This window comes from Mesoplodon bidens, assembly GCF_964165515.1.
Source record: "Mesoplodon bidens genome assembly, chromosome: 10".
In the NCBI taxonomy this organism is placed as follows: domain Eukaryota; kingdom Metazoa; phylum Chordata; class Mammalia; order Artiodactyla; family Ziphiidae; genus Mesoplodon; species Mesoplodon bidens.
The window spans coordinates 67,529,674-67,554,193 of record NC_138172.1 but is presented as its reverse complement, the minus strand read 5'-3'; the positions used below and the strand labels follow the sequence as shown (position 1 = coordinate 67,554,193).

Below are 24,520 nucleotides of genomic sequence, written 5' to 3'. Positions count from 1 at the left end.
GTGACCTAGGGCCACAGTGGCTGTATTTTCCACATGGCCCCCAGAGTTTATAGGTATCTCTGAAGGCATCAGAGATTGGATACACTCTCCTTTGACCAGGATGATTGTAAGGACAAAGGAGTTCTTTTCTAACCCTGGAATTAAAAGACTGCAGGGCTTCCCTGGTGGCACAGTGGTTGAGAGTCCGCCTGCCAATGCAGGGTCCACGGGTTCATGCCCCAGTCCAGGAAGATCCCACATGCCACGGAGCGGCTGGGTCCGTGAGCCATGGCCGCTGAGCCTGCACGTCCGGAGCCTGTGCTCCACAACGGGAGAGGCCACAACAGTGAGAGGCCCGCGTACCGCAAAAAAAAAAAAAAAAAAAAAAAAAAAAGACAGCAAAATATCTTCTTCTGCCCCTGATAATGTCCCACCAGACTGACAGCTTCTCATACCAGTCTGATGTGGATTCAGGGTGATCTTCCTTTCACTGTCACACTGCAACCAGCAACACCTCCTGTGTCCCATCATAGAACGTTAAAAAGCCTGGAATGGACCCCATTGACAGATGAGGAAACCAAGACTTAGGAATTGGCTTGCCACCTCAAGTTTAAACACTACCTGGCTTCCAAGAATGTCTCTAATCAGGCCTCATTCTACCTCATAGTTAGTAGTCCTCAAAATTTTTGCCCCACTACCCCTAAAAGAATATATAAGAACTAATGCAGCTCCTTGTACATTTTTAAGGTGACATCTAATATATTTCATATTAGTTTAAAACTTAGTAGTTGCAGAGTATGGATGTAATTTCTACTATTTTATAAACATTAATATTTTAATATAAAACTACTATATTCCCTTTTAAATGTATTGACTAAGACTCAGAACCCATAGCGATTTGATGTTCACCATCATCCATCTTAAAAATACATGAACAGGGCTTCCCTGGTGGTGCAGTGGTTAAGAATCCGCCTGCCAATACAGGGGACATGGGTGTGAGCCCTGGTCCGGGAAGATCCCACATGCCGCGGAGCAGCTAAGCCCGTGCTGCAACTACTGAAGCCCACATGCTTAGAGCCTGTGCTCCGCAACAAGAGAAGACACCGCAATGAGAAGCCCATGAACCGCAACGCAGACTAGCCCCCGCTCGCCACAACTAGAGAAACCCCACACACAGCAACGAAGACCCAGTGCAGCCAAAGATAAATAAAAATAAATAAATAAATAAATGTCTTTAAAAAATACATGAACAAATAGATAAACCTACTAATAGATAGACCTACTGTATAGCACAGGGAACTATATTCAATATCTTGTAATAACCTATAATGGAAAATAATCTGAAAAAGAATATATATAACTGAATCACTTTGCTGTACACCTGAAAGTAATACAACATTGTAAATTAATTATACTTCAATTTTTAAAAAATTTTTATTTATTTATTTGTCCCAAGGGGGTGGATTTGAGAGTGACCAAGAAAATCCAATCAGTTGGACTTGGAGACTGATTAGATATGGGGCAAGATGGAGAAGGAGTCAAAGGTGAGCATGCAGGTGGAGGATAAAATATTGGCCTTAGGGCCTCCCTGGTGGCGCAGTGGTTGAGAATCCGCCTGCCGATGCAGGGGATACGGGTTCGTGCCCCGGTCCGGGAGGATCCCATATGCCGCGGAGCGGCTGTGCCCGTGAGCCACGGCCGCTGAGCCTGCGCATCCGGAGCCTGTGCTCCGCAACGGGAGAGGCCACAGCAGTGAGAGGCCCGCGTACCGCAAAAAAAAAAAAAAAAAAAAAAAAAAAAAAAAAAAATATTGGCCTTAGCCATGGCAGTAGCCATGGGGATAGAGATGGAGCAGTAGATATGAGAGCATGAAGGAGAGAGAATCTACTGGATTTAATGATGGGTTTTTCATGAGGGGGATGGCAGAGAGGGAGCAAGTCATCCTAGATTCCCAGATCTCTGTCTTAGGTAACAAAGTAGGTAAGTCAGACAATATGGGAAGAGAAGCAAGTCTGAAACGCTTTGGGCAAGTTACCTGACTTCTCTGAGCCTCAATTTCCGCACATGTAAAATGAGAATAATAATATCCACCTCTCAGCGTTGCCGTGAGAATTAAATAAACTGGGAAATTGCAAGGCATAGAATATACATTCAATAAACACTTTGGGGTGATACCAATAATAGTGCTTGCTCACGTGCTGAACACTTAATCCTCAGAACAACCCTGTAAGGTAGGTACTATACTATCCCTATTTTGCCAACATGGGAACTGAAGCAGAGAGAGGTGAAGAAACTTGACCAAAGTCACCCAGTTGGAAAGTGGCAGAGTGTACTTTCCTAGCCACTGCATTATACCTTACTCTTTCTGGGACATATAACTGGACTTGAGGGGAGAAGAGAGAAAATGGTAGAAGAGACAGACTATAGACCTGATGCATAATTTATCCCAAGAGCTGATTTTATTTGGAAATGTGCCTCCACAACTTGGTGGCAGCCTGGGGACAGATGGCCCCTGGCTTGCTTGTTGACTCTCTTTCCCAGCCTAGGGCACAGAGTCCTTGGGGTTAAGGCACAGGGTCAAGTTCTCAAGGATCAACATCCCTGACAGCCTCAGTGGTCTGGGGCCTGGGGCTGGTGCAAAAAAATGAACCACGTTCCATTCTGGACTGTTTCGTGGTTGGAGGGCCTGGGCCCTTGGCACCAGGACTGTAGCTCCTTCTTCTGCAGGGGCTGGTGTCACCCACAGGCCAGCTGTGGCCAGGTCCTAGTAGGCATGAGATTGGGGGAAAGAGGCTAGCAGAGGTTAGTTTTCTGGTGCTGGGTCCACTTTATCTTCCTGAGGGGCGGAAGCTGAGACGGGCGCCTCTTCCCCACAATTGAGGGACTTCTGCTGCTCACTGCTGCTGGGTGAGGGGGTCTTGTTGTCGTGGGATCCCCAGTGAGTCAGGCGTTTTAGGGAGGAGTCACGGCGGACAAGTAGAGGGGCCTGGAAGCCTGTGAAGGAGCTGCTGGTGGTGGGACGCTTGTCTAGCAGAAAAAAGGCAGGTATGAGGAAGAAGCAAGGTGCATGTAAAGGGGAGAAGTTGAGGGGCCTTGCCTCAGACCTTGGGGGAGAGGAGAACCCGCTGACCTGCAGTCCTGTGCTGGCTCTGTAGATCTGGGGGTATCCCTTCCACCCTCCCTTCTCCCTCCCCACTCCAGGGAAAGCTCCAGGGTCTAACCCTTCTCACCTCCAGGTTCAATTGGATGCATGAGCCGGTTCATCTGGACATTCCAGTGTTTCACATTCGTGCTGGCCTGGCGCAACTTCCGTTGTGCAGCCTGTGGGGGCAGGACCAGGGAGGAGTGGGTCAGAGCCACCCTCCAAGACAGAGAGTCTTGAACTTTTCAGGTTCACACGCCCCTTAGGATCTGACAAAGGCTATTGATCATCTTCCCAGAAAAACTCATGTATGTTCATAAAGAGTTATGTATATGAACAGAGTTGGCATCCAATTTCAGGGGACTCATGGGCCCTCAAGGGGTCAGAAATAACCATAGTTTCCACTTATTAAGCAGCTAAGGTGTACTAATATCTTATGTAACTTCCAGAGCAGAAGTTAACAGCAAACAAATTCAAAAGAGGTTAAGTGCCTTGCCCAGGGACATACACGGAGCTCTGAACCACTGCATTACACCACCTTCCCAAGACCTAATGCAAAAGCCTCTGCTCCAGTGTTCACCCAGCCATTAGCAGTGGTTGTGGGGTGGGGAATCATAGAGGAACTTTCCCTTTCTTTGATACTTATTTCTATGTTTGAATTTTTTACAATGACCATGTAGGCCAACAAAGCAAAATAAAATAATCAATATTAATAAAAACAAAACTTCAAAAGTTTTGAAAAAAAGTGTTTTATGGAGATTCAGGCTCCAAAGAGTGGAGCCAAAGTACAGGGATAGCAAAGTAGGGGCTGGAAGAGTAGGAGGAAAAATTTTTGCCTAGATTAATAACAATGATAAAAGTCATAGCTAAGGTTTCTTCAGTGCTTGCTACATACTTAATTTCATGTGTTATCTCATTTAATCTTCATAGTAATGCTATTACCAGTCCCCTTTCTCAGATAAGGGACTTGGAACTCAGAGAGGTTAGGCAACTTGTCAGAGGTCACACAGCCAGGCAATGATGGAGCCTGAGGGATAGAGCTTGAGGGGAGATTCCAGAGCCTGTGCGTTAACGCGCTCACCCTCATTCACCTGGCAGCCTCCAACCTGCTCCACCCCAGGCCTCACCTCCACATCCTCGTCAGCTCTCTGCCGGTTCTGTCGCACCTCCTCCAACTGCTGCTGGGCCTGCTGCAGGGAGCGGCTCTGCAGGGCCATCTCCTGCTGCAGTTCCTGCTTCTCCTGCTGCGCCCGCTCAATATAGCGCTCCTGTTCCTCCTTCAGCTGCAGCAGCTGCTTCAATTTCTCCTCCTCCTCCTCCAGCAGTCTGCCAGGCATCCACTGTGTCACCTCCAGAGCCAAGGCACCTCGCAGGTGCTCGGCAAGTGGGGCGGGGTGGGGGGGGGCGGGGGCGGGAAGTCAGGGAGGGGAAGCAGAAGGGGCCCCTCAGTTCTACCTGGTCTGGGCTAGGCGCACGGCCTCCTCGTCTTGCCGAGCTTTCACCTCCAGTTGCAGGGCCTCCTGAAGCCTCTGCTGCATCTCCTCCAGCTCCTCGATGCGCTGCCGCTGCCGGGCAGCCTCCTCCTTCTTCAGCTCCATCTCGGCCTGCATGGAGGCCCTTGCCTGCTCGGGAAATGGAGCCAGGTCAATGGGGGCATGGGGGAGAGAGGCAGCAAGTATGCTGCTCCTTTCCCCAGGGCTTTGCTAGGCCAGCCCAAATACTTATCTCTGGGTCAGGGTCTGGGGAGTTCCTTCAGGTCAGTGTTTCCTGATCTGATCCCCTCTGCAAGCCTGACTAACTCAGATAATGATCAGTGAACTACATGGGGGAAAGGGGCTCAAGTCATCCCCTTTTTAGCACCAGCCTTAATAGTTATTATTATACATTATAATATAACGTTTTATAATTATAATTAGGGTGGTGCTTGGAAGGGAATGACAATAATTATAATTGTTATAACAATTATAACTCAGAGTGTTTCCTTAGTTGATCCTCCTCTCCATACCTCTATAAGCCAAGGTCTATTGGCATCAACATGTCACAGGTAACTGAGGCACAGAAAGGCTGAGTAACTAGCCTGGGATCACAGGGTTCCTAAGAGGCAGAGCTGGGATTGAATCCACAGTGTCTGACTCCAGATCTAGATCTCTTAAATCCTAAATCTAATTGCCTCTACACGCTTAGTCCGCCTCCACATTCATCCTGCCTTCCTCCCATCCTGCATTCCCCAAACTGGTTTCATTATAAACTCAGATCAAGTCTAGTCCAACCTAGTCCAGCCTTGGTCCAAACTCATCCCCAATCACACCGTCTTTAGCAGCTCTTCTGTCCAAGTCCCGCCCCCAGCCAAGGTTTCTGAGCCAGGTCCCACTCTACCCCTAGCACTCAGGTCCGACCCTCCCATTTCGTAGGCTCAGGCCCCGTCCCCTACCGTCTCTCCTCTCAAGCCACCCCTCGGCCAGGTTCCTTATCCCACAGGCCCTGTTCCTGGCACGGTCCCCGTCCCATACCCATCCTTCAAGCCCACAGGCTCTGTCCCCAAAATCCCTCAAGACAAGCCCCGCCTCCACTTGCATCCCTCAATGCGTGGCTCCGCTCTCGACCAAGGCTCCGCCCCAGGGCCCGCCCCCAGTGCTCAGCTCCCAGGCCTGACCGCACCGCACCCCTCAGCCCACCGCCTCCTGCGCTGTGCGGCCCCACCTGCTCAGCCTCGCGCAGTTGGCCCTCGAGCGCCAGTTGCAGCTCGCGGTGCTGGCTGCGGCGCCGCTCCTCCTCCTCCTGCAGCAGGCGCTCGGCCTGCCGCTGCGCCTCCTGCAGCAGCTCCAGCTCCTGCAGCTTCCGCTCCTTCTCCTCCTGTAGCTGCTGCAGCCGCAGCACCTCCTCCTCCTTGGCCGCCCGGCGCCGCTCCCGCTGCTCCCGCTGCTCGCGCCGCTTCTGCTTCAGGTCCTTGTGCAGCGACATCTTCCCCTCGGCCTGCAGCCGGATCGCCGTCTGGATGGCTGCGGAGGGAGCGGGAGGGGCTGGCCGGGGGCAGGGCAGCCTCGAGGCGACCCACCGCCAGAAAGGGGCCTTAGGAGTTGCCCGTGTCCAGTGCCCAGCCTCCCGCTGGGCAAAGTGCTGTCACCCCCTTTTCACAGGTGAGGCGACTGAGGGCCAACCAGGTCCAGGCCACCCAGCGAGCACTCACCAGCCGTCCATTCCTGGCGCTGGCGCGTGTCTGAGGCGCTCATCTCGTATGTGCGGGAGGCAGTCTTCACACAGAACATGCAGCGCTTCCCTTCTCGGTCGGGCAGCACCTGGGAGAAGGTGGACGGCCCCAGACAGGCTGGCTTCACTGCAGTCAGGGCCACACCTGCCCCAGGGGTGCTGCAGCTCCAGCCCCTACCCACGCTGGCTGACCATCCTCCCCAGGCACCCCTCCCACTCTGACAGGAGCCTGCGTGGCTCGGTTTGAAGGTTAGTTATGGGGATACTTGTGTGCCCACAGCTCTGTATCCTTTGCTCTTTGAAGGTGGGACTGTTCTCTTGGTATCTCTCCATGGGGCCTAGCACAGAGGGATCACTCAGTGTTTATGCAGATCACGCTGGAACATCTCCCATGACAGGGTCCTCACAATCGAGACCATTCATTTCCACAAAGCCCTGCCTGTTGAGAAAGTTCTCCATTCATTCATTCCACAGATATTTTGTAGTGTCTACTGAGTGCCACTCATTGCTCTGGGCATTTGGGATACTGAGATGTGCCTAAGAGACCAAATCCCTGCCTTCCCTAAGCTTACCTTCTAGTGGAAAATAATAGCTACCACCTACTGAGCTTCATGTGCTCTAGAGTCTGTACCAGGCATGGATTATTAGCTTCACTTTACAGAGAAAGAAACTGAGGCTCTAAGAGGTCCAGGAACTTGCCCAATTCACACTGCCTATTAGTGGTGGAGCTGGATTTCTGCCTAGATCTGTGCTGTTTCCACAATGACAGCTGTTTCCCTATGTGACAAAAATGGACAGAGCCTAGGATGACTATAATAATAACATTTTTAATGTAAAATAACAAGTGTTGGTGAGACATTGGAACTTTCATACACTGCTGGTAAGAATGGAAGATGGTGCAGCCACTGTAGAAAAGTCTGGCTGTTCCTCAAAACTTAAACATAGAATTAATGTATGGTTCAACAACTCTACTCCTAGGTATGTACCCTGAGAAAAAATATATATCTACCCAGAAACTTGTACTTGGATGTTCATAATAGCATTATTCACAATAGCAAAAAGATGGAAACAACCGAATACCCATCAAAGAATGGATAAACAAAATGTGGTACATCCTTACAATGGAATATTATTCAGCCATAAAAAGGAATGAAGTCCTGATTCATGCCACAACATGCGTGAGAACATTATGCTAAGTGAAAGAAGCCAGACATAAAAGGACAAATATTATATGATTCCACTTATATGAGGCACCTAGAACAGGCAAATTCATGGAGATAGAAAGCAGAATAGAGGTTACCAGGGGCTGAAGGGAAGGGTGGATGAGTTATTGCTTAATGGGTACAGAGTTTCTGTTTGGGATGATAAAAAAAGTTTTGGAAATAGATAATTGGGATGGTTACATGTGAATGTACTTAATGCTACTGAATTGTAGCACAAAATGGTTAAAATGGCAAATTTCATGTTATGTATATTTTTTCACTACAGTTTTTTAAATTGTTGTTTGAAGCCTCTAAAATAATGGACAGAGTCAAGGGAGGGAAAGGGATGGGAAGGGAGAAAGAATAGGGAGGTATAGAGCTGCCAAAGGGAATGGAATTTGGGTGAAGGGGAAAGAACTTCAAAGAGGATTTTTAGAAAATTTTGCTGGGTAGAGTGAGACATAAGCCATCTCCTCTGAAATCTTTAGCAAAGTCCACATTATTCACCAAAGACTTTAGTATTTGATTTGCAGTTTGGTTTTTTTTTTTAAGTGCTGACATATGGAATCTAAAAAAGACAAACAAATGAACAAACATAACAAAACATAAACAGAGTTATAGATAGAGAGAACAAACAGGTATGTTTGCCAGAGGGTAGGGGGCGTAGTGAGAGGAAGGAAAAAGTTGAGGAAGATGGGCTTCCCTGGTGGCGCAGTGGTTGAGAGTCCGCCTGCCGATGCAGGGGACACGGGTTCGTGCCCCGGTCCGGGAAGATCCCGCATGCTGCAGAGCGGCTGGGCCTGTGAGCCATGGCCGCTGAGCCTACGTGTCCAGAGCCTGTGCTCTGCAACGGGAGAGGCCACAACAGTGAGAGGCCCGCATACCACAAAAAAAAAAAAAAAAAAAAAGTTGAGGAAGATTAAGAGGTACAAATTTCCAGTTGCAAAATAAGTGAGTCATGGGTGTGTAATGAATAGTGTGGGGAATATAGTCAATAACTATGATTACATAGTTAACTTTGTATGGTGACCTATCATAACTAGACCTATTGTGGAGGTCAGTTTGAAATATATAGAAATACTGAACCATTACGTTGTGTAACAGGAACTAACATAGTATTGTAGGTCAATTATACTTCAAAAACAAACAAATCCATAGAAAAAGAGATCAGATTTGTGGTTACCAGAGGTGGGAAGGGAGGTTGTTGCGGGGATGGAGGGAAGGTAATTGGATGAAGGTCATCAAAAGGTACAAACTTCCAGGGCTTCCCTGGTGGCACAGTGGTTAAGAATCCGCCTGCCAATGTAGGGGACACGGGTTTGAGCCCTGGTCCGGGAAGATCCCACGTGCCGCGGAGCAACTAAGCCCATGTGCCACAACTACTGAGCCTGCGCTCTAGAGCCTGCGAGCCACACTACCGAGCCCGTGTGCCACAACTACTGAAGTCCACACGCCCTAGAGCCCGTGCTCCACAACAAGAGAAGCCACTGCAATGAGAAGCCTGTGCACCACAACGAAGAGTAGCCCCCGCTCGCCGCAATTAGAGAAAGCCCGCGCGCAGCAATGAAGACCCAACGCAGCCAAAAAATAAATAAACTAAATTAAAAAAAAGAAAAAAGGTACAAACTTCCAGATATAAGATATAAGTACTAGGGATGTAACGTACAACATGATAAATTAACACTGCTGTATGTTATATGGGAAAGTTGCTGAGAGAGTAAATCCTAAGAGTTCTCATCACAAGATAATTTTTTTCTATTTAATTTTGTATCTATATGAGATGAGAGATGTTCACTAAACTTATGTGCTTATCACTTTATGATGTATGTAAGTCAAATCATTATGCTGTACACCTTAAGCTTATACAGTGCTGTATGTCAATTATATCTCAATAAAACTGGAAGAAAAAATAAAGTGTGTTACTTTTCTAAAAGAAAAAAAAAATTGCTGCCATGGCTGAGAATAGCCTTGAGGTACCCAGGTATGCAACTGACCCTTGAACAATGCAGGGGTTAGGGGTGCCAAACCTCTGCCTAGTCAAAAATCCACATATAACTTTAAAGTCAGCCCTCAGTATCCTGGTTCCACATCTGCGAATTCAACCAACTGCTGATGGCGCTGTACTCCTGACTGTATTTATTGAAAAAAATTCACATATAAGTTCCAACTTGTGTTGTTCAAGGGTCAGCTGTATTTGGGTTGCACTCATCTAAGCAGGAATTTGTCACTGTGGCTTTTCCCGTTTACCCTCGTCCTGACCCCCTTGCCTTCACACTGCACTGGAGCCCCCCCGAGCCTTGAGATGTGCTCTACCCCCTCAACTGTCCCCCTCACCTCCACGCAGCACTGCGCATCCAGCAGGATTGTACCCCTTTTCTCCTTGCACTCTTCACTCCCGAAATAGCAGAGGCAGCTGGGCTGCAGCTGGAACCAGCGTTCTGCCCAGTTCCTCCTCAGGTGCCCTCGCTTCCACAGGTAGCCCTGCCAGCCAGAGCAAAGTCAGAGGCATCACTGCCCCCCCCCCGACCTTCACCCTCCTCAGGGTCCTCCCCTAGTTCCCAGCCTGGCCTGACCTGCTTCAGGACGTCTTGGATGAGTTCCTGGTAGACCTCGTGGATGGCCATGCTGAGGGTGTCTCGCCCCACGCCTCGCAGACAGCGGCCTGAGTTGAAGAGCTCCAGGAACTGCCAGACGCTGAGCCCGCTGGTGCTCTGGGCTGCCTGGGCCTCCTGGGCCAGCAGCTCCTCCAGCTCACCCAAGCCCACCTCCAAGCTCATGCTGCTGAGCACCTTCTTCAGCAGGTATTCCACCTGGAAGGGGGGAGGGAAGGCTTGGTGGCTGCAGCAGGCTGTGGCGCTGATGCCAACACCAGGGGGCGCTCCCATCAGGCGCCCGGAGCCTGGGCAGAAGTGACCAGGGACAGGAGGGGTGGGTAGGGTAAGAGGACAAAACAACTAAATGTTGGAGGACACCTGAGTAGAGATTTAGGAGGGGACCCTGGAGCCCCAACTTCAATTCAGGCATCCCCTCCCCAAGCTCCTGTCCCACTCCTTCCTGCCTTGAATTAAGGGCAGGGTGAGGTGGGAGCTGAGGGGGCCAGGGGCCAGGCCGAGACAGCAAGTCATAGAAAATGTCAACAGGGGAACCAGGGCCCTCTCATCCAATATCCTCACTTTGCAGATGACAAAACTGAGGCTCAAAGGGGGAAGTGGGGCTTCCCTGGTGGCGCAGTGGTTGAGAGTCTGCCTGCCAATGCAGGGGACACGGTTTTGAGCCCTGGTCTGGGAGGATCCCACATGCTGCGGAGCAACTAGGCCCGTGAGCCACAACTACTGAGCCTGTGCGTCTGGAGCCTGTGCTCCACAACAAGAGAGGCCACGGTAGTGAGAGGCCCGCGCAAGGCGATGAAGAGTGGCCCCCGCTTGCCGCAACTGGAGAAAGCCCTTGCACAGAAACGAAGACCCAACACAGCCAAAAATAAAAAATAAATAAATAAATAAATAATGATAATAAAAAATAAAGGAATTCCTTTCAAAAAAAAGGCGGGGGGAGGTGACTTGTTCTGAATCATACAGCAAGTTGGTAGCAGCCAGAACTCAATTCAGATCCGCATCCCATGAATCCTTATTCCAAGCCCCAAGTCCCAACCTTAGGGATCCTTCCCCTATGGGAGGGCAAGGGGATTGGAGGTGGAGTAAGCAGAGCAGGGACAGGAAACCTGTTACACAGGAACAGGAAGTGGTGGTTGGGGTACCTCCTGCTGCAGTTTGTTCACACTGCGTGTTGATCACAGTAGCAAGCAGCTTTCTGACCTCTGAGAGGCCACCTCGTCCTGACTGGCAGGAGTCTGACAAAGATGCCCAGCCAGCCAGGTGTCTGTATAGATAGACACATGTCCCTCGACTGCCCCAGCAGCTTCTTGGGAAACTCTCTCCAGGACTTTCACTCTGGGGGCTACTGGGTCTCCGCTGGGAGTGGGGCGGGGCACCCCCCACTCTTCCCACAAACAGAGGCAAGGGCACGAATCTGAGCACAGTTAGATGTGCCAGGACTTCTTGTAAATATGGTGGATCTCTCCCCCACGTACCCTACTCTAAAGACCTAAATTCGCCCTGGTATCTTCGCAACCACCAAAAGGGCTAAAGGGTCAGGAGAAGGCTGAACGGACAGGGGAGAGGGGAGGGGGAGTAGAGGGAGGGTGCAGGGTGACTGGAAAAGCGGGGGGGGGGGGCATCTGCCCTGGCTTCACCCATGAGTTAAGGAGGTAGAGGCTGGATTCTAGGCCTCTACTCCCAGGATGCCTTCTCTGGGGCCCTGAGCTGAGTCTGCCCTGGCTCTCCCCTATATTGTAGAAGATAGGAAGAGAAAATCTGAAACCAGGGGCAGACTTGGTTGCCCACTTGGAGTGACTGGAGAGATGTCCCAGGAAGGTCTCTATTCCCCTAATAATAGCATCCTTCTCAGATTGCCACAGTGCCTAAAATCCTGCCATTTGATTTTAAGTGTTCTCATTTTTATTATTATTATTATTATTTTTAATGTTCTCATTTTTAAATGCCCAGTAATGTATCAGGCGTTCAAACCTCTGTGTACATAGAATTTGCAGATCATTTTCCTACTGTGAGGGCTAGCAGAGCCTTGAAGGAAGTGTAGTTTTTGACCTCCTGGGAGAAGGCATAATTGCTCTGATATGGACACTTATAAGCATCTGGAGACAGATGGGTGTGAACAGGTCCCAGGGTGGGGAGATAAAGAAGAAAGGGGATGTGGGAAAGTACGGAGGCAATTTGGCCTCCTTCATGGTTCTGCTAAGGTCTGTCCCCAAGTGATAAAGTCCCTGGGGCTTACCTCATCAGGAACCATGATCAGAGGGTACTTGTCCTCAGACAGGAAGTTGAAGAGGCACCAGAGGCGGAAGGCATCCTGATTGGAGAGCATGCTGTTCCCGTTGCTATCCACCCGATAGTTCTTCTTGGCCGTGAGGGTCCAGCACAGCTCATCAAAGTGCTCCTTAACGAAAGCCCCCTCCTCCACCTGCCACCAGGCCGGCAAGTCAGCTGAGAAGGCTGCCCCGTCCCTGCTCTACCACCCAACTAGGCTCCAGCTGGCTTCTTAGGGTCATCTATTCCCCTGCTCCCCACCCTGCCATGTTGGGGCTCTAACCTGAGGAGTCCCTGAGCTGATGATCAGGTAACTAGCTGACCAACCAGCCTGACCCCAGCCCCCAGCCCTGCTACTGCCACAACTCCCTCACAACCACTGCCCCCAAGTCCCCTGCACACAGAGAAACTCAGGTCCCTCAGCCCAGGGAGAAAGAAGGGGAAGCCCAGGAGAGAGTGGACAGTCAAGGAGAACCTGAGAAGACAGCGACAGCTGGGAGAAGCAGGGGGGACAGCACTTGGGGGAAACTGGAGAGCCTTTTGTAAAAGTTACAGCTGGAAGCTAGGCAGGGATGGGGTGCAAGGTCGTGGGAAAGGTGGAGGCTAGGATAGAGTGGAGGAAGCTGGAGAGTGAGTTAAGGGGAGCCAGGAGGGGGCAAGTGGCTGGGCGGTGAAGGATGGAGATGGGAGAGCAGGGATGGACAGAGGGGACAGAAATGGGGTTCATAGGGGGAGGAGTTGGGATGGCAATGTATTAGGGTGCTGCTCAGGTTGGGAAGTGGAGAGAGGTTAGAGGGGCCCCACCTTGTCCAGGATGTATTTGTTGAGGTAGGGCATGTACCCCTGGCTGGACACAGGGCCATCGTCATCATCTCGGAAGTGCTCCTCCAGGGCCACAGGGTCGTGAGGGATGTGCAGGACGGTGTACAGGTTGTGGGACAGCACCTGAGACAGAGGGCAGTTTGCCTTCCTGAACGCCAACCAACACTGGGCCAAAGGGCGGCTCCCACCTCCCCACTTGTCCCCACCCCCATCCTGGCTGAGTCTTCTGCATACATTATTCAATTCAATCATAACTAAAGCTTCTGTATATATAGACACAATGGAATGTTATTCAGTCGTTAAAAAAGGAATGAAATCTTGCCATTTGCGACAACACGGATGGACCTTGAGGGCATTATGCTAAGTGAAATAAGTCTGATAGAGAAAGACAAATACCATACGATCTCACTTATATGTAGAATTTTTTAAAAAGGGAAAAAAAGGTGTTCACAGATACAGAGAACAGACTGTTTATTGCAAGAGGTGTGGAGTGGGGAGGTGAAATGTGTGAGGGTGCTCAAAAGGTACAAACTCTGGGTAAGTCATGAGGGGACTTCCCTGGTGGTCCAGTGGTTAAGACTCTGAGCTCCCAATGAAGGGGGAACGGGTTCGATCCCTGGTCAGGGAACTAGATCCCGCATGCTGCAAGTAAAAGAGCCCACGTGCTGCAACTAAAAGAGCCTGCGTGCCGCAACTAAAGATCCTGCATGCCACAACGAAAATCCCGCGTGCAGCAACTAAGACCCGGCGCAGCTAAATAAATAAATACAATAAATAAATATTTTTTTAAAAGTCCTGGGGAGATATAATATATAGCATGGTAACTATAATTAACAATATCGTATTGCATATTTGAAAGTAACCAAGAGAGTAGGTCTTAAAAATTCTCATCACAAGAAAAAGAATTTTGTGTAACCACGTATGGTGACAGCTGTTAACGAGACTCACTGTGGTGATCATTTCACAATATGTATATAAATATAGGATCATTATGTTGTAAACCTGAAATTAAAATGTACATTATACCTCAATAAAATCCAAAAAACTAGAACATGTACACTTGCTATGCACCAAGCACTGTGCTCAGCACTTTATATATACTTCACTTAATCCACATAACAAGTGTTTATATCCTCATTTCACAGATGAAAAAAAACCCTAGGCTCTGAGACATTAAGTAACTCACCCAAGGGCACAGGGCTGGCAGAGCTGGGATTCAAACCAAGGCAGCCATGCTCTTTGCCACTTCGTCAGGCAGGTATGTGCCCTTTCTGCAGACAAGGACACCGAGGCTCAACCGACTCAATAACTTGCCCGAGGACCCACACTGAGCAAGAGCCTAGGATTCAAATCCAGCTCTGCAGATCCCAAAGCTCAAGGGCAGAAGCCTGACATCTACCATCAAAGACTCAGGCTGCAGTGTGCCTAGAGTCCAGTGTGTCTGCTCTAGGAAGGGCATGTGCAGTTCCAGTCACTGCCCTTCTAAAGATGGAAGGGAGCTGGAGAGGGAGCAAAGGAGAGGCAAGAAAAATGGTCTGTGGGATGTGGAGGACAAAGCTAAAAGGGATGGCGGCCATGACAGTACAGAGGGAAAATGGGTTGGTTAACAAACCCATGATATTAGAACAAAGAGGTTGAAGCTTGAACAAGGAGATCAGGAAAAAAATAAAATTGTCTTGGGGTAATTCTGTTGTAGCACTTATCACAGACAGCGTGAATGATTAAAAATTGTCACCTACTATGTGCCAGCCACTGTATGAGGTGCTTTCTATACCCCACATCTAATCTCTGCAACCGTGATATATAGATATTATTATCTCTGTTTTTCAGATGAAGATGCTGAGGCTTGGAGAGGTTAAGAGTAAGTGGCAGAGTTGAGGTTGCAACTGGTTTGTTCCCGGCTCTGAAGGCTGCTTCCCCATTAAAACATTGACCCTGGGGCTTCCCTGGTGGCACAGTGGTTAAGAATCCACCTGCCAATGCAGGGGACACGGGTTCGAGCCCTGGTCCAGGAAGAGCCCACATGCCGTGGAGCAACTAAGCCCATGCGCCACAACTACTGAGCCTGTGCTCTAGAGCCCACGAGCCACAACTACTGAAGCTCGCACACCTAGAGCCCATGCTCCACAACAAGAGAAGCCACCGCAATGCAACGCCCGCGCACTTCAACAAAGAGTAGCCCCTGCTCGCCACAACTACAGAAAGCCTGCGCGCAGCAATGAAGACCCAATGCAGCCAAAAATAAATAAATAAATTTATAACAAATATATATATATATATATATATATATATATATATATATATATATATATATATATATATATATATATTGACCCTGAGCCTCATTCCCCAACTATATAGTGAACTCTGGAGGCAAGGTCTATGTTCTTTATGTCTCACAGCACCTATGTCTTCTTCTGCACACCAAAGGCAGTCAATAAATGCTGTATTTAAGGGCTGCTTCCATCACCAGCAGTCCACCTTGGAATCAGCTCCTCTGAGGCAGAAGCTGGCAACATCCTAGAGATGGCGTGTATACCAAGCCTTCATTTCTTTATTCTCTTTTGTGAGAGGAGGGGTAGAAGGGTTTGAGACTTCTTCCCAATGTTCTCCTGGGCCTCAGGTTCAACTCAGCAAAGTGGGAAGTTGGGGGGCCAGCAAGGGGATTGGTGTTTCTCTTTTCCCTCCTTTCCCTCTGGACAGCCATCTCTGATCCCCACCCCAACCCTCATTCCCATGATCTTCAAATTATCTCATGTGCCATCTTTGGTTTTGCCTACTCTTGTTCTAAAGGACATCTGAAGTTTCTTCCTGATGAACTCTACCCCCCTCCCTTATTTTGGTAATGGAGCCTTGATTTTCCTTTGAGAAGTAACTCTCCCCCATTTTCAATATCTGTGGTATTGGCCATTTGCACCCCTACCCCACCTGGCTGCAGGGGTGGGCACATTGGAGTCATGGTGTTTGGTTCAAGGATGAACATGACCAAATCTAGGCCAATGAGAATCAGCCCTGGGATTTTTGCTTCCTCTAGTGGAGAAGAGGTATACTCTTTCCCATGGGTATACATGGAAAGAGTTAAGCTGTTAGAAGATAGATGTAGCTGACATTTTTGTCCCTGTGTGGGAAGTACTTGCTTAAGAATAAAGCTATCAGTGAAAAAAAGCAGAGTCAAGGTATAAAGAGTCATCATTTGAGGACCTAGATCCAGTCATGCCTGAAGCCAATACTATGCTCGGAGTTTTGTTGGTTATGTGAGCCAATCTATAACATCTCCTTTAAGTAATTTTGAGTTTGGTTTCTACCACCTATATGCAGAGCAGACATGATTAATACATCTGTGGTCATAGGATACCAATCCACACTCTAAGAGGTGCCACCACTTCATGCTTAGCACTTAAAATCCAGGGTGACCAACACAAGAGAAATACCCACTTCTGAAGAGATAGGTGTTATTCTAAGAGTTTCACATATTTCTACCTGTTGCCTCCTGGCCTCTTTTCAAATTACCCATGTCTTTATCTTTCTTCAAACCTCCTAAAGCACCTCTTTGAGGAAGCTTCCTGCATAGCCCAGCCAAATGGCTACACTCCAGTGAAGCGTGCAGGGGGATATGGAAGGCCAGGGACCTTCACTTTCTAGTTATGAGGCCTTGGATAAACTCCTTCACCCCCTGAGCCTCAGTATCATTGTCAGTAAAACAGGGGATAATACCCACCACGTACAGGGGCCATGAGGATGGAGTGAGATATTATAGAGAGAGTAAGAGAGTTAGCTCTGTACAGAACAAATATAAGTTCCCTTCTCATATAGAAAGTGCAATTTCTTACCTAACAAATTAGCAAAGATGCAAAAGACTGATACTATCAAGTATTGAGGAGGTTGTGGAGAAATGGGGACTCAAATGCCCCACTGTTGAGATGTGAATTGGTAGTGTTTCTGGAGGGCAAGACTGTATCAAACATAAAATTGGGCATGACCGCAGCATTTTTAATCATCTAACCTATAGATGCTCAAGAGAACAGTTACCTGTACAAGAATGCTCACTGAAGCATAGTTTAGAATAAAAGGCATTGGGAACTTCCCTGGCAGTCCAGTGGTTGGGGCTCTGCGCTTCCACTATGGGGGGCACAGGCTGATTCCTGGTCCCGGAACTAAGATCTCGCAAGCAGCGGCATGGTGGAAGGAAGGAAGGAAGGAAGGGAGGAAGAAAGAAAGGAAGAAAGAAAGGAAGAAAGAAAGGAAGAAAGGAAGGAAGGGAGGGAGGGAGGAAGGGAGGGAGTGAAGAAAGGAAGAAAGGAAGGAAGAAAGGAAGAGAGAAAGAAACGAAGGAAAGAAGGAAAGAAGAAAGGAAGGAAGGTAGGAAGGAAGAAAGAAAGGAAGGAAGGAAGGAAGAAAAAGAAAGAAAGAAAGAAAGGGAGAATAAATGAGGCACTGGAGACAGCCCAAGGCTCCTTCAAGAGGGGACAGGTGGGCTTCCCTGGTGGCGCAGTGGTTGAGAGTCTTCCTGGCGATGCAGGGGACACGGGTTCATGCCCCGGTCCGGGAAGATCCCGCATGCCGTGGAGCGGCTGGGCCCGTAAGCCATGGCCACTGAGCCTGTGCGTCCGGAGCCTGTGCTCCGCAGCGGGAGAGGCCACAACAGTGAGAGGCCCACGTACCACAAAAAAAAAAAAAAAAGAGGGGACAGGTACACCAAGTCACGGACCTGTGTGTGGTTGAAAATTTTACTTCTGCCACATGTATACTTATGGGCAACTGGTTTAACTTCTCCAAGACCTTAGTCTCCTCCTCTTTGAGGAAAATAAGGCACCTGCTCCACAGGGTGTTTTAGAACGAAGAGCTTAGCACAGCACCGGGTACATAGTGCAATAATAGAAATTGCTTAATAAAAGTTGTGAGCTATTTTTATTATTATATTTGTATGAACAGACATGGAAAGATATGCATACTATACTGGCAGGTGGAAGATATGCATACTATACTGGCAGGTGGAAAAAAGCAAGCTGTAGAATGAAATATTTGTAAAATAATATGAGTGCAAAGATTATGCTGAACCATATTAAACTGCTATGTTAGTAAGTCAAACATCAGCAGTTTCATATAGTTCAACCTAATAAGTTTATTTGTACATAGAAAAAATTTAGAAGACTCAGCAAACTGTTAACAGCTATCACTCTACCACTCTTCCCCAGGGAGGGGAGGAAATTTCACCTTCTTTAACACTATTTTTGTCTTTCGATTTTTTTAACCAGTAAAACATGTTTTACTTTTCTAGTAAATTTCAACTTCTTTAAAATTATATTCTTCTGAACCAGGAGCATATATTGTTTTCATGACAAAAAATTTTAAACTATAGAGATAAAAAACAAAGGGTGCCATTAACCCCTGTTATTAATGTACCCTGCTATTAAGTTGCTCTGTAATAATGTTCTTTTGCTGTTCCCTGTTGGTGTGAGCATTTCTGGGTGTTCTACATTCCTTGAGGGCAGCAAGGACTCTAATGTCAACCCTGACTCCAGAGCTCAACACAATGTCCCCCACATTGTGTTAATCAATGTTTTTGACTAACTCCCCAAGTCTAACTTAAATGCTGCAGTGGTTTCCCAAGGTTCTCAGAGTAAAATCTCAGAATCTCTCCAGAGATTTCACTCTGTACCTTCTCTGACCTCATCCCTCTTGCTCACTTCTCTCCTGCCCCTCTGGCCCCTTTGACATTCCTCAAACACACCAGGCACACTCTTGCCTCAGGGCCTTGGCGCTTGACATTCCTTCAACCTGAAACACTCTTCGCCCAGGTCACGGCATGGTCCACACCCTCTCCTCCTTCTGATCTTTACTTAGATGTCACCTTCTCAGGGAGGGCTTCTCTGACCACCTTATTTAAATCTGTAATCCTATCCCCTCTACCCCCACACAGTAATGATAGGGGTATCTTCTGCTTTATTTTCCTCCATGTCATGTATCACACACTTTTACTTATTTTGTTTATCATCTGTGTTCTCTGACTAGAACGTTAGCAACACAAGTGTGCGGTTTTTTGTCTGTTTTATTCACTGCTGTATCACTGGATCTGGCATATAATGGATACTCAGTAAATATCTACTGAATGAACCTAAGTGCTTCAAGGGGAGAATTAGGAAAAATACAAAAGTCAGATAGACTGAATCTCTCTGAGCACATGAACCTTGCTGGGGCTCAGTTTTCATATTTCTAAAAATGGAGTTCAAGGAGATGATGTACAAATCCCCTCACACCCCAGGATAGAACCTGCCACCCAGCAGCACACAGTTATCTGAGCTGTTCCTCTCTTTGGTTCATTGGCCCACGCTGTCCTCTAAGACCTTCCTCACCTGGACATTTTGCCAGGGGAATCTGAGGAGACCAGGGCAGAGAGGCTCCGACCCTGTTAGCCATCAGGTGTCAGGACAAAGAGGAATTAAACGCTCCAGACACTCAGGGCTCAGGGCCTCTCCCCAGAGAGCTCAGCTGACCTCAGACTGCCAGGCTTCCTGTGCCTGGGTGCGGGTAAGGGCCGGGGGTGGGGAGAGAGTGTGACCAGAGGAAGGTCATGCTGGAAAGGAAATGGCAGGAGTGGAGGCTGGCTTGCGGAACTCACCTGCTGATTTCAATCAATCCTTAGCCCTGGAGGCAGGGCTCTCATTATCCTCCTTTTACAGAGGAGGAAACCAAGGCTCAGAGAGGTGAAGTGTCCTCTTGCTCAAAGTCTGATTCTAAAGCCCTACGCTAGATCTCTGCTACATTGGCTCAGGTTAAGCATCAGAATCACCTGGGGAGCTGGTTGAAACTGAGATCTGCTGGGGCCCGCCCATACCTACTGACTCAGAGTTTCCAGGGGTGGGGTCCAGGTGTCTGTAGTTTTCACAAGCTGCCATTTGGGCTCCCCCAGAGAGGATTCTCTGTCTTCCCCACCCACCCAAGCAGCCCCTGACCTCTGGGTTGGCAGCCATTGACCTTTGAGAGGCTTCATTTATTCACTATTTCCTCTGGAGGCATGTGGGGGTGTGGTTCTCCCCTGGGGGCTTGGGAGTTCCCTAAAAGCTCCAGTGCAGCAATGCGATGGGCGCCAGGCCCATGGTCCTGTAGTTCGCAGACTTCAGGAGTAGACGCAGATACAGAGGGTTTGGGAATCCATAAAAGTACCAAGCACTAACTGAAAAAAGAATGACTAATTTCTTTCTCCTAGATGGCCTATCGTCTTTCTTCCTCCCTCCCTCCCCCCTCCCTTCCTTTCCTTCCTTCCCTTCCTCCCTTCCTTTCTCTCCCTCCCTCCCTCCCTCTCTCTGTCTTTTAGATGGCCTATAGTCTTTAAATGTATCTAGGTGCTAAGTGATTTTTTTTTTTTTGCAGTACGTGTCCCCTCAGGCAGACTCTCAACCACTGCGCCACCAGGAAAGCCCTAAGTGATTCTTTTAAAATATATAGATCCTTTTTAAGAGTCACTGAATGTACTTTTCTCAACCAGTGGGGTACTAAAGCAAAACTATCATGAGGGAGTAGCACCAGGAATTTTAAAAGGTGGGAATCTCTGGATTAGCTGTGTGCCTGCTGAGAGCAAGAAGGGGCTTGGAGGGGTTGGCTGTCAGCATCAAAGGAAAGACAGAGGCTCAGAAAAGGGAGAGGAGAGGCTGCATCAAGGATCAACTTCACCTACTTGAGGTGCTGTGTTAAAATGTATTTTCCGAGGCTAGTCAGAGAGCTTGGTGATCCCCAGTTCAGCCCTCAGGCTTTACAGATGAGAAACCAGAGGTTCAGAGATGGGCAGTGACTTGCCTAAGGTCACCCTACTGGGGAGCAATATAGGCCTCAGCTTACATGGCTCTGAGTCAAGTGCCCTGCACATCATTGAATCATCCTCCCCTTCCTCCACACTCTAGACTGAGAAGACCAACAGCAGGCAGGGGTCAGGGCAAAGCTTTAGACCCCACTCATCAGATTCCCGGACTGGAGTTTTTATTAACTTCTCCTCTACCGAGGAGAAGGTTGTTGTCCCTCCCCAGAGGAGACACAGCCCGAAGCTCAGAGGCTCTTGGTGTGCAAGAGACCCTCCCTGGGCCCCAGGACTGCCCCGAGTGCCAATGAGAGGCTCAGGAGCCTGGGAGACCTGACAGAGCCAAGTAGGGAAGGCCCTAGTTCACCCTCCCTGCCTTCCCCCTGCTCCTGTCCGTTAAGGGGAAGTGATAAGCCTCCTAGGATCCTCACTGAGACACACTGCTCCAACCACGCGCCCAATCTCAGGCCCCTCACCCCAGCCCTGGCAGTCAGGGAGTGAGGAAGCCGAATTCTTAGCTGATCATCCATGAAGCCTAAAGCCAAAGCTGTTCCCACAGGGAAGATGGTATGGCCATTAGGAAACCCATCATTCTCAAGGCTCCCCTCCCTGCAGCCCTCTGTCAGGAGGGGAACTCACTCCTAAAGCTCTTTAAAGAGGGAGATTCTGAGGACCCTGCCAAAGCTCACAGTCCTGAGAAACTCTGTGTTCAACCTAACTCCGTTCTGGGCAGAAGTGCCATTCTTACTGATCTATTTTTATTTTTCTCAACCCACGTGGACAAAGGCTATTGTACTTTCTATAAGAATTCAGAGAAGAAAACTCATCTCATCTCTCCCCTAAGCCTTCTCTTCTTCAGAGAAAACAATCCTGACTCCTTGGGGTACTTCTCAGAGCACTTGCTGTTCCTCCTCCTTCTGGCCTCAACACGGCTTTGCCCAGGACAGCCGGTGGCAGCCTTTCTACCAACACATCAGGGGAGAAGTGGTGACTGTTGCAGACAGACATAGCCTGCTCTGGGCTGGTGCAGGTCTCCTGCCTCTTCCCAACTGAGGACGCCAAGGCCAAAGACAGTTTTAGCAAGAACAGGCTAACCCCAAGATCTCTTCCCTTCTCACCAAGTCTTTCAGTGGAAGGAGTGTGCCCTGCAGGTCTGTCTCTCTCATCTGCTTCTTCCTCTGCCTTCTGGCCACTTCTCTATTGCTCTTTTGCCTTTCTGGCATCCCCACCCCCAACACTATCACTACTTCCTCCCATTCCAGTATCTAGCACTATGGGCTTGAGGGAGAATTGCCTTCCTTATCTTCCTCTCCTATGACATGGGCCCTGCCATTTCTGCCCCACCGGCTGCCAGGCCTGAGGCTCCCACTGCTAGCTCAGATTCCCAGAGTGGGCAAGTTTTCTGTCGAGTGGGTTGAAATCTACCATTGATCCTGTGGGACCACAGAGGCTGCTGGCAGTGGGCTCAATGTGAGCTGCGACGTGGTACAAAGACAGCAGATGGTTCAAGTATGCAAGCTCCCCAGGCGACCTTCCTTGCAAATACTCAACCTGTGGGGGTGGCACCCAGTAAGAGGTCAAGACAGAGGCTCAAACTAAGAAGGCTTACTGCCTGATTGGCCCAGGAAACGGAGAGCCACGGAGTGCTGTATCTTCCATGTATGAGAGGCTTAGAGAGACTGGAGGTGTCATAGGGCCACAGGTAATGGAGTGGTAGAAAATGGAACCTTGGAGACAACAAACCATGGAGGTTGGGATTGTTCCTAAAAGATATTAAAGGGGCAGAGTGGGAGGTGGATGTAGGACATGGAGTTTCCACAGGATGGATTTTGGATGATCTGCTTTTCCTCTATCTATACTGAAGACCTCACTAGATTACATAATAAGACAATTTAAGTAGAACCTGTCTGTTGGGAGATTCTCTCAGATGATCAAAAGTGGTAGTGGACTCTCCTTCCTGGGGGAGCCAAGAATCATTTACTGGATGCTCACAAGTCTGGCTAAGGGGTCGATTATGGGATAGGACCAGTTTAGGACATCCAAGTTCATCGTGTCCAAGTTCAAAAGTAGGGGGATGGAATAGGGGTGGGGTACAATGCCTAACCTGTCCCATCCGTCTCTCCCAGGTTTCCGGGCACCTCCTAGTTCGATCAATTAGAATGGAGGTTTCCTTGAGACTGCACTCCTCCTCTGTGTGGGGTGGGTGGCAGGGGAGATGCCAGGATACTATGGCCTAGCCTCATGCCAGGCACATAGCTGGTGCTCAGTAAATATTTGCAGAGTGAATGAATGAACCCCTAAGGCAGATCCCAGAGGGCTGAAGCCCACCCTGCTCCTGACTCCCCGCGTTCCCTGGCTCCAATGGCCTAGGGCCTTGTTTCTTCCCCACTAACTAGGGTGAAGGAAGCACTAATGCGGGGCTACAGGAAAGAAGGAGATAAACTTTTCGGCCCCCCAGGAATTATCTAGGACCAAGCATGAATTTCAGGGCAATCACTGATGGGGCTCTTCCTGGGCTCAGATTCCACGCCTTCCCTACTCGAGTTCTCAAGGTCTAAGGTAAGTTTCTCAACCTGGCATGTAGGTGTGAGGGGGGTGGTGAGCCAGGCAGCAGTATAATGGGGTCTTCAGTCCTTGCCCCTTCCTACCCCTGTCCCACATGGGAGGCAAGGTCCAGAGGAGCTGCTCTCCTGCGAAGGATGACTGAGCTGGCCTGGTTTGGGACTGCGAGAGGCTCTTGAACCCTCTCTCTCAGCTCCAAGAGGAAGTGACTGACAAGTACTAGCTAACTGTCTCTCTTCAAAGGCAGGAGGAAGCGGCAGGAAGCAGTAGGGTGTGTGCCCAAGCTTGACTCTGGGGAGACGTGTGCTCATCACACAGAGTCTGGGATGTAGCTTGGCCCGTGGCCCTCAGAACTCCATGATGGGACCTCTACTCTCCCGAGAGTTGGGGGCCAGGGCTCTGGGCAATGCCCCTGCACACATCTCACTGGGGCCTCTGGACAGGGAGCAGCAGCATCCACTAGGCCATGTTGCCCCAGTTCCCCAGCACGGCCCTCCCACCCCTCCTGGGTCCCTGGCTAGCTGGGTGCCCCAGGAGGAGCACAGGGTTCAAGTCTAGCTTCAGGCAGCAGGAGCTGATGAGACGTGTCTGCCAGCCTCCCCTGTGCCCCGGGTGCCCCTCACCTTGAGCTGGGACTTGGAGACCTTGCCGCTCTTCTCCACGTCCAGCGCGGTGAAAGCGTACCAGACGGACTTAAGCAGCTCCTTGCGCAGGGCCATGGCTGAGGCGCCCGCCCTGCCCAGGGGCGTCTCTGACACCAAGATCCGGTTTCAGGAAATGCGAACGGCTGCAGACCGCAGAAGGGCCATGGTGCAGAGCAACAGCTCCACCTGCCTGCTCTCGCGGGCTCCCCACACTGGCAGGACCCAGCCTGTTGCTCTTGCAGTGCACAGCGGCACCACTCCCTGCATGGGAACTGGGGTCCAAGCCCTGG

At 49.4% G+C, this 24,520-nt stretch overlaps 1 protein-coding gene across 2 annotated transcripts; it reads right to left on the bottom strand.

Annotated features, from left to right (window-relative positions):
• Window positions 1-1,436: 1,436 nt before the first annotated feature.
• On the bottom strand, window positions 1,437-24,410 carry DEF6 (DEF6 guanine nucleotide exchange factor). 2 transcript variants are annotated; one of them, XM_081246666.1, is made up of 12 exons: window positions 24,210-24,410; window positions 13,215-13,355; window positions 12,379-12,564; window positions 10,104-10,340; window positions 9,865-10,011; window positions 6,309-6,417; window positions 5,822-6,120; window positions 4,577-4,743; window positions 4,249-4,447; window positions 3,210-3,300; window positions 1,795-3,006; window positions 1,437-1,555 (listed from the first exon to the last, which is right to left on the bottom strand). In XM_081246666.1, the coding sequence occupies exons 1-11, from the start codon at window positions 24,303-24,305 to the stop codon at window positions 2,783-2,785; spliced, it is 1,896 nt and encodes a 631-aa protein (XP_081102792.1). In that variant the 5' UTR covers window positions 24,306-24,410; the 3' UTR covers window positions 1,437-1,555; window positions 1,795-2,782. The 2 variants fall into 2 exon arrangements, with proteins under 2 accessions (XP_081102792.1, XP_081102793.1); XM_081246667.1 differs by lacking the exon at window positions 24,210-24,410 and adding an exon at window positions 14,419-14,552.
• Window positions 24,411-24,520: the final 110 nt, after the last annotated feature.

Coding starts and splice junctions, on each gene's coding strand:
- DEF6 (XM_081246666.1), bottom strand. CDS start 24,305: ATGGCCCTGCGCAAGGAGCTGCTTAAGTCCGTCTGGTACGCTTTCACC. Junction 12,565..13,214: donor ACAAATACATCCTGGACAAG/GTGGGGCCCCTC, acceptor GCCTGGTGGCAG/GTGGAGGAGGGGGCTTTCGT. Junction 10,012..10,103: donor TCCAAGACGTCCTGAAGCAG/GTCAGGCCAGGC, acceptor TCTGGCTGGCAG/GGCTACCTGTGGAAGCGAGG.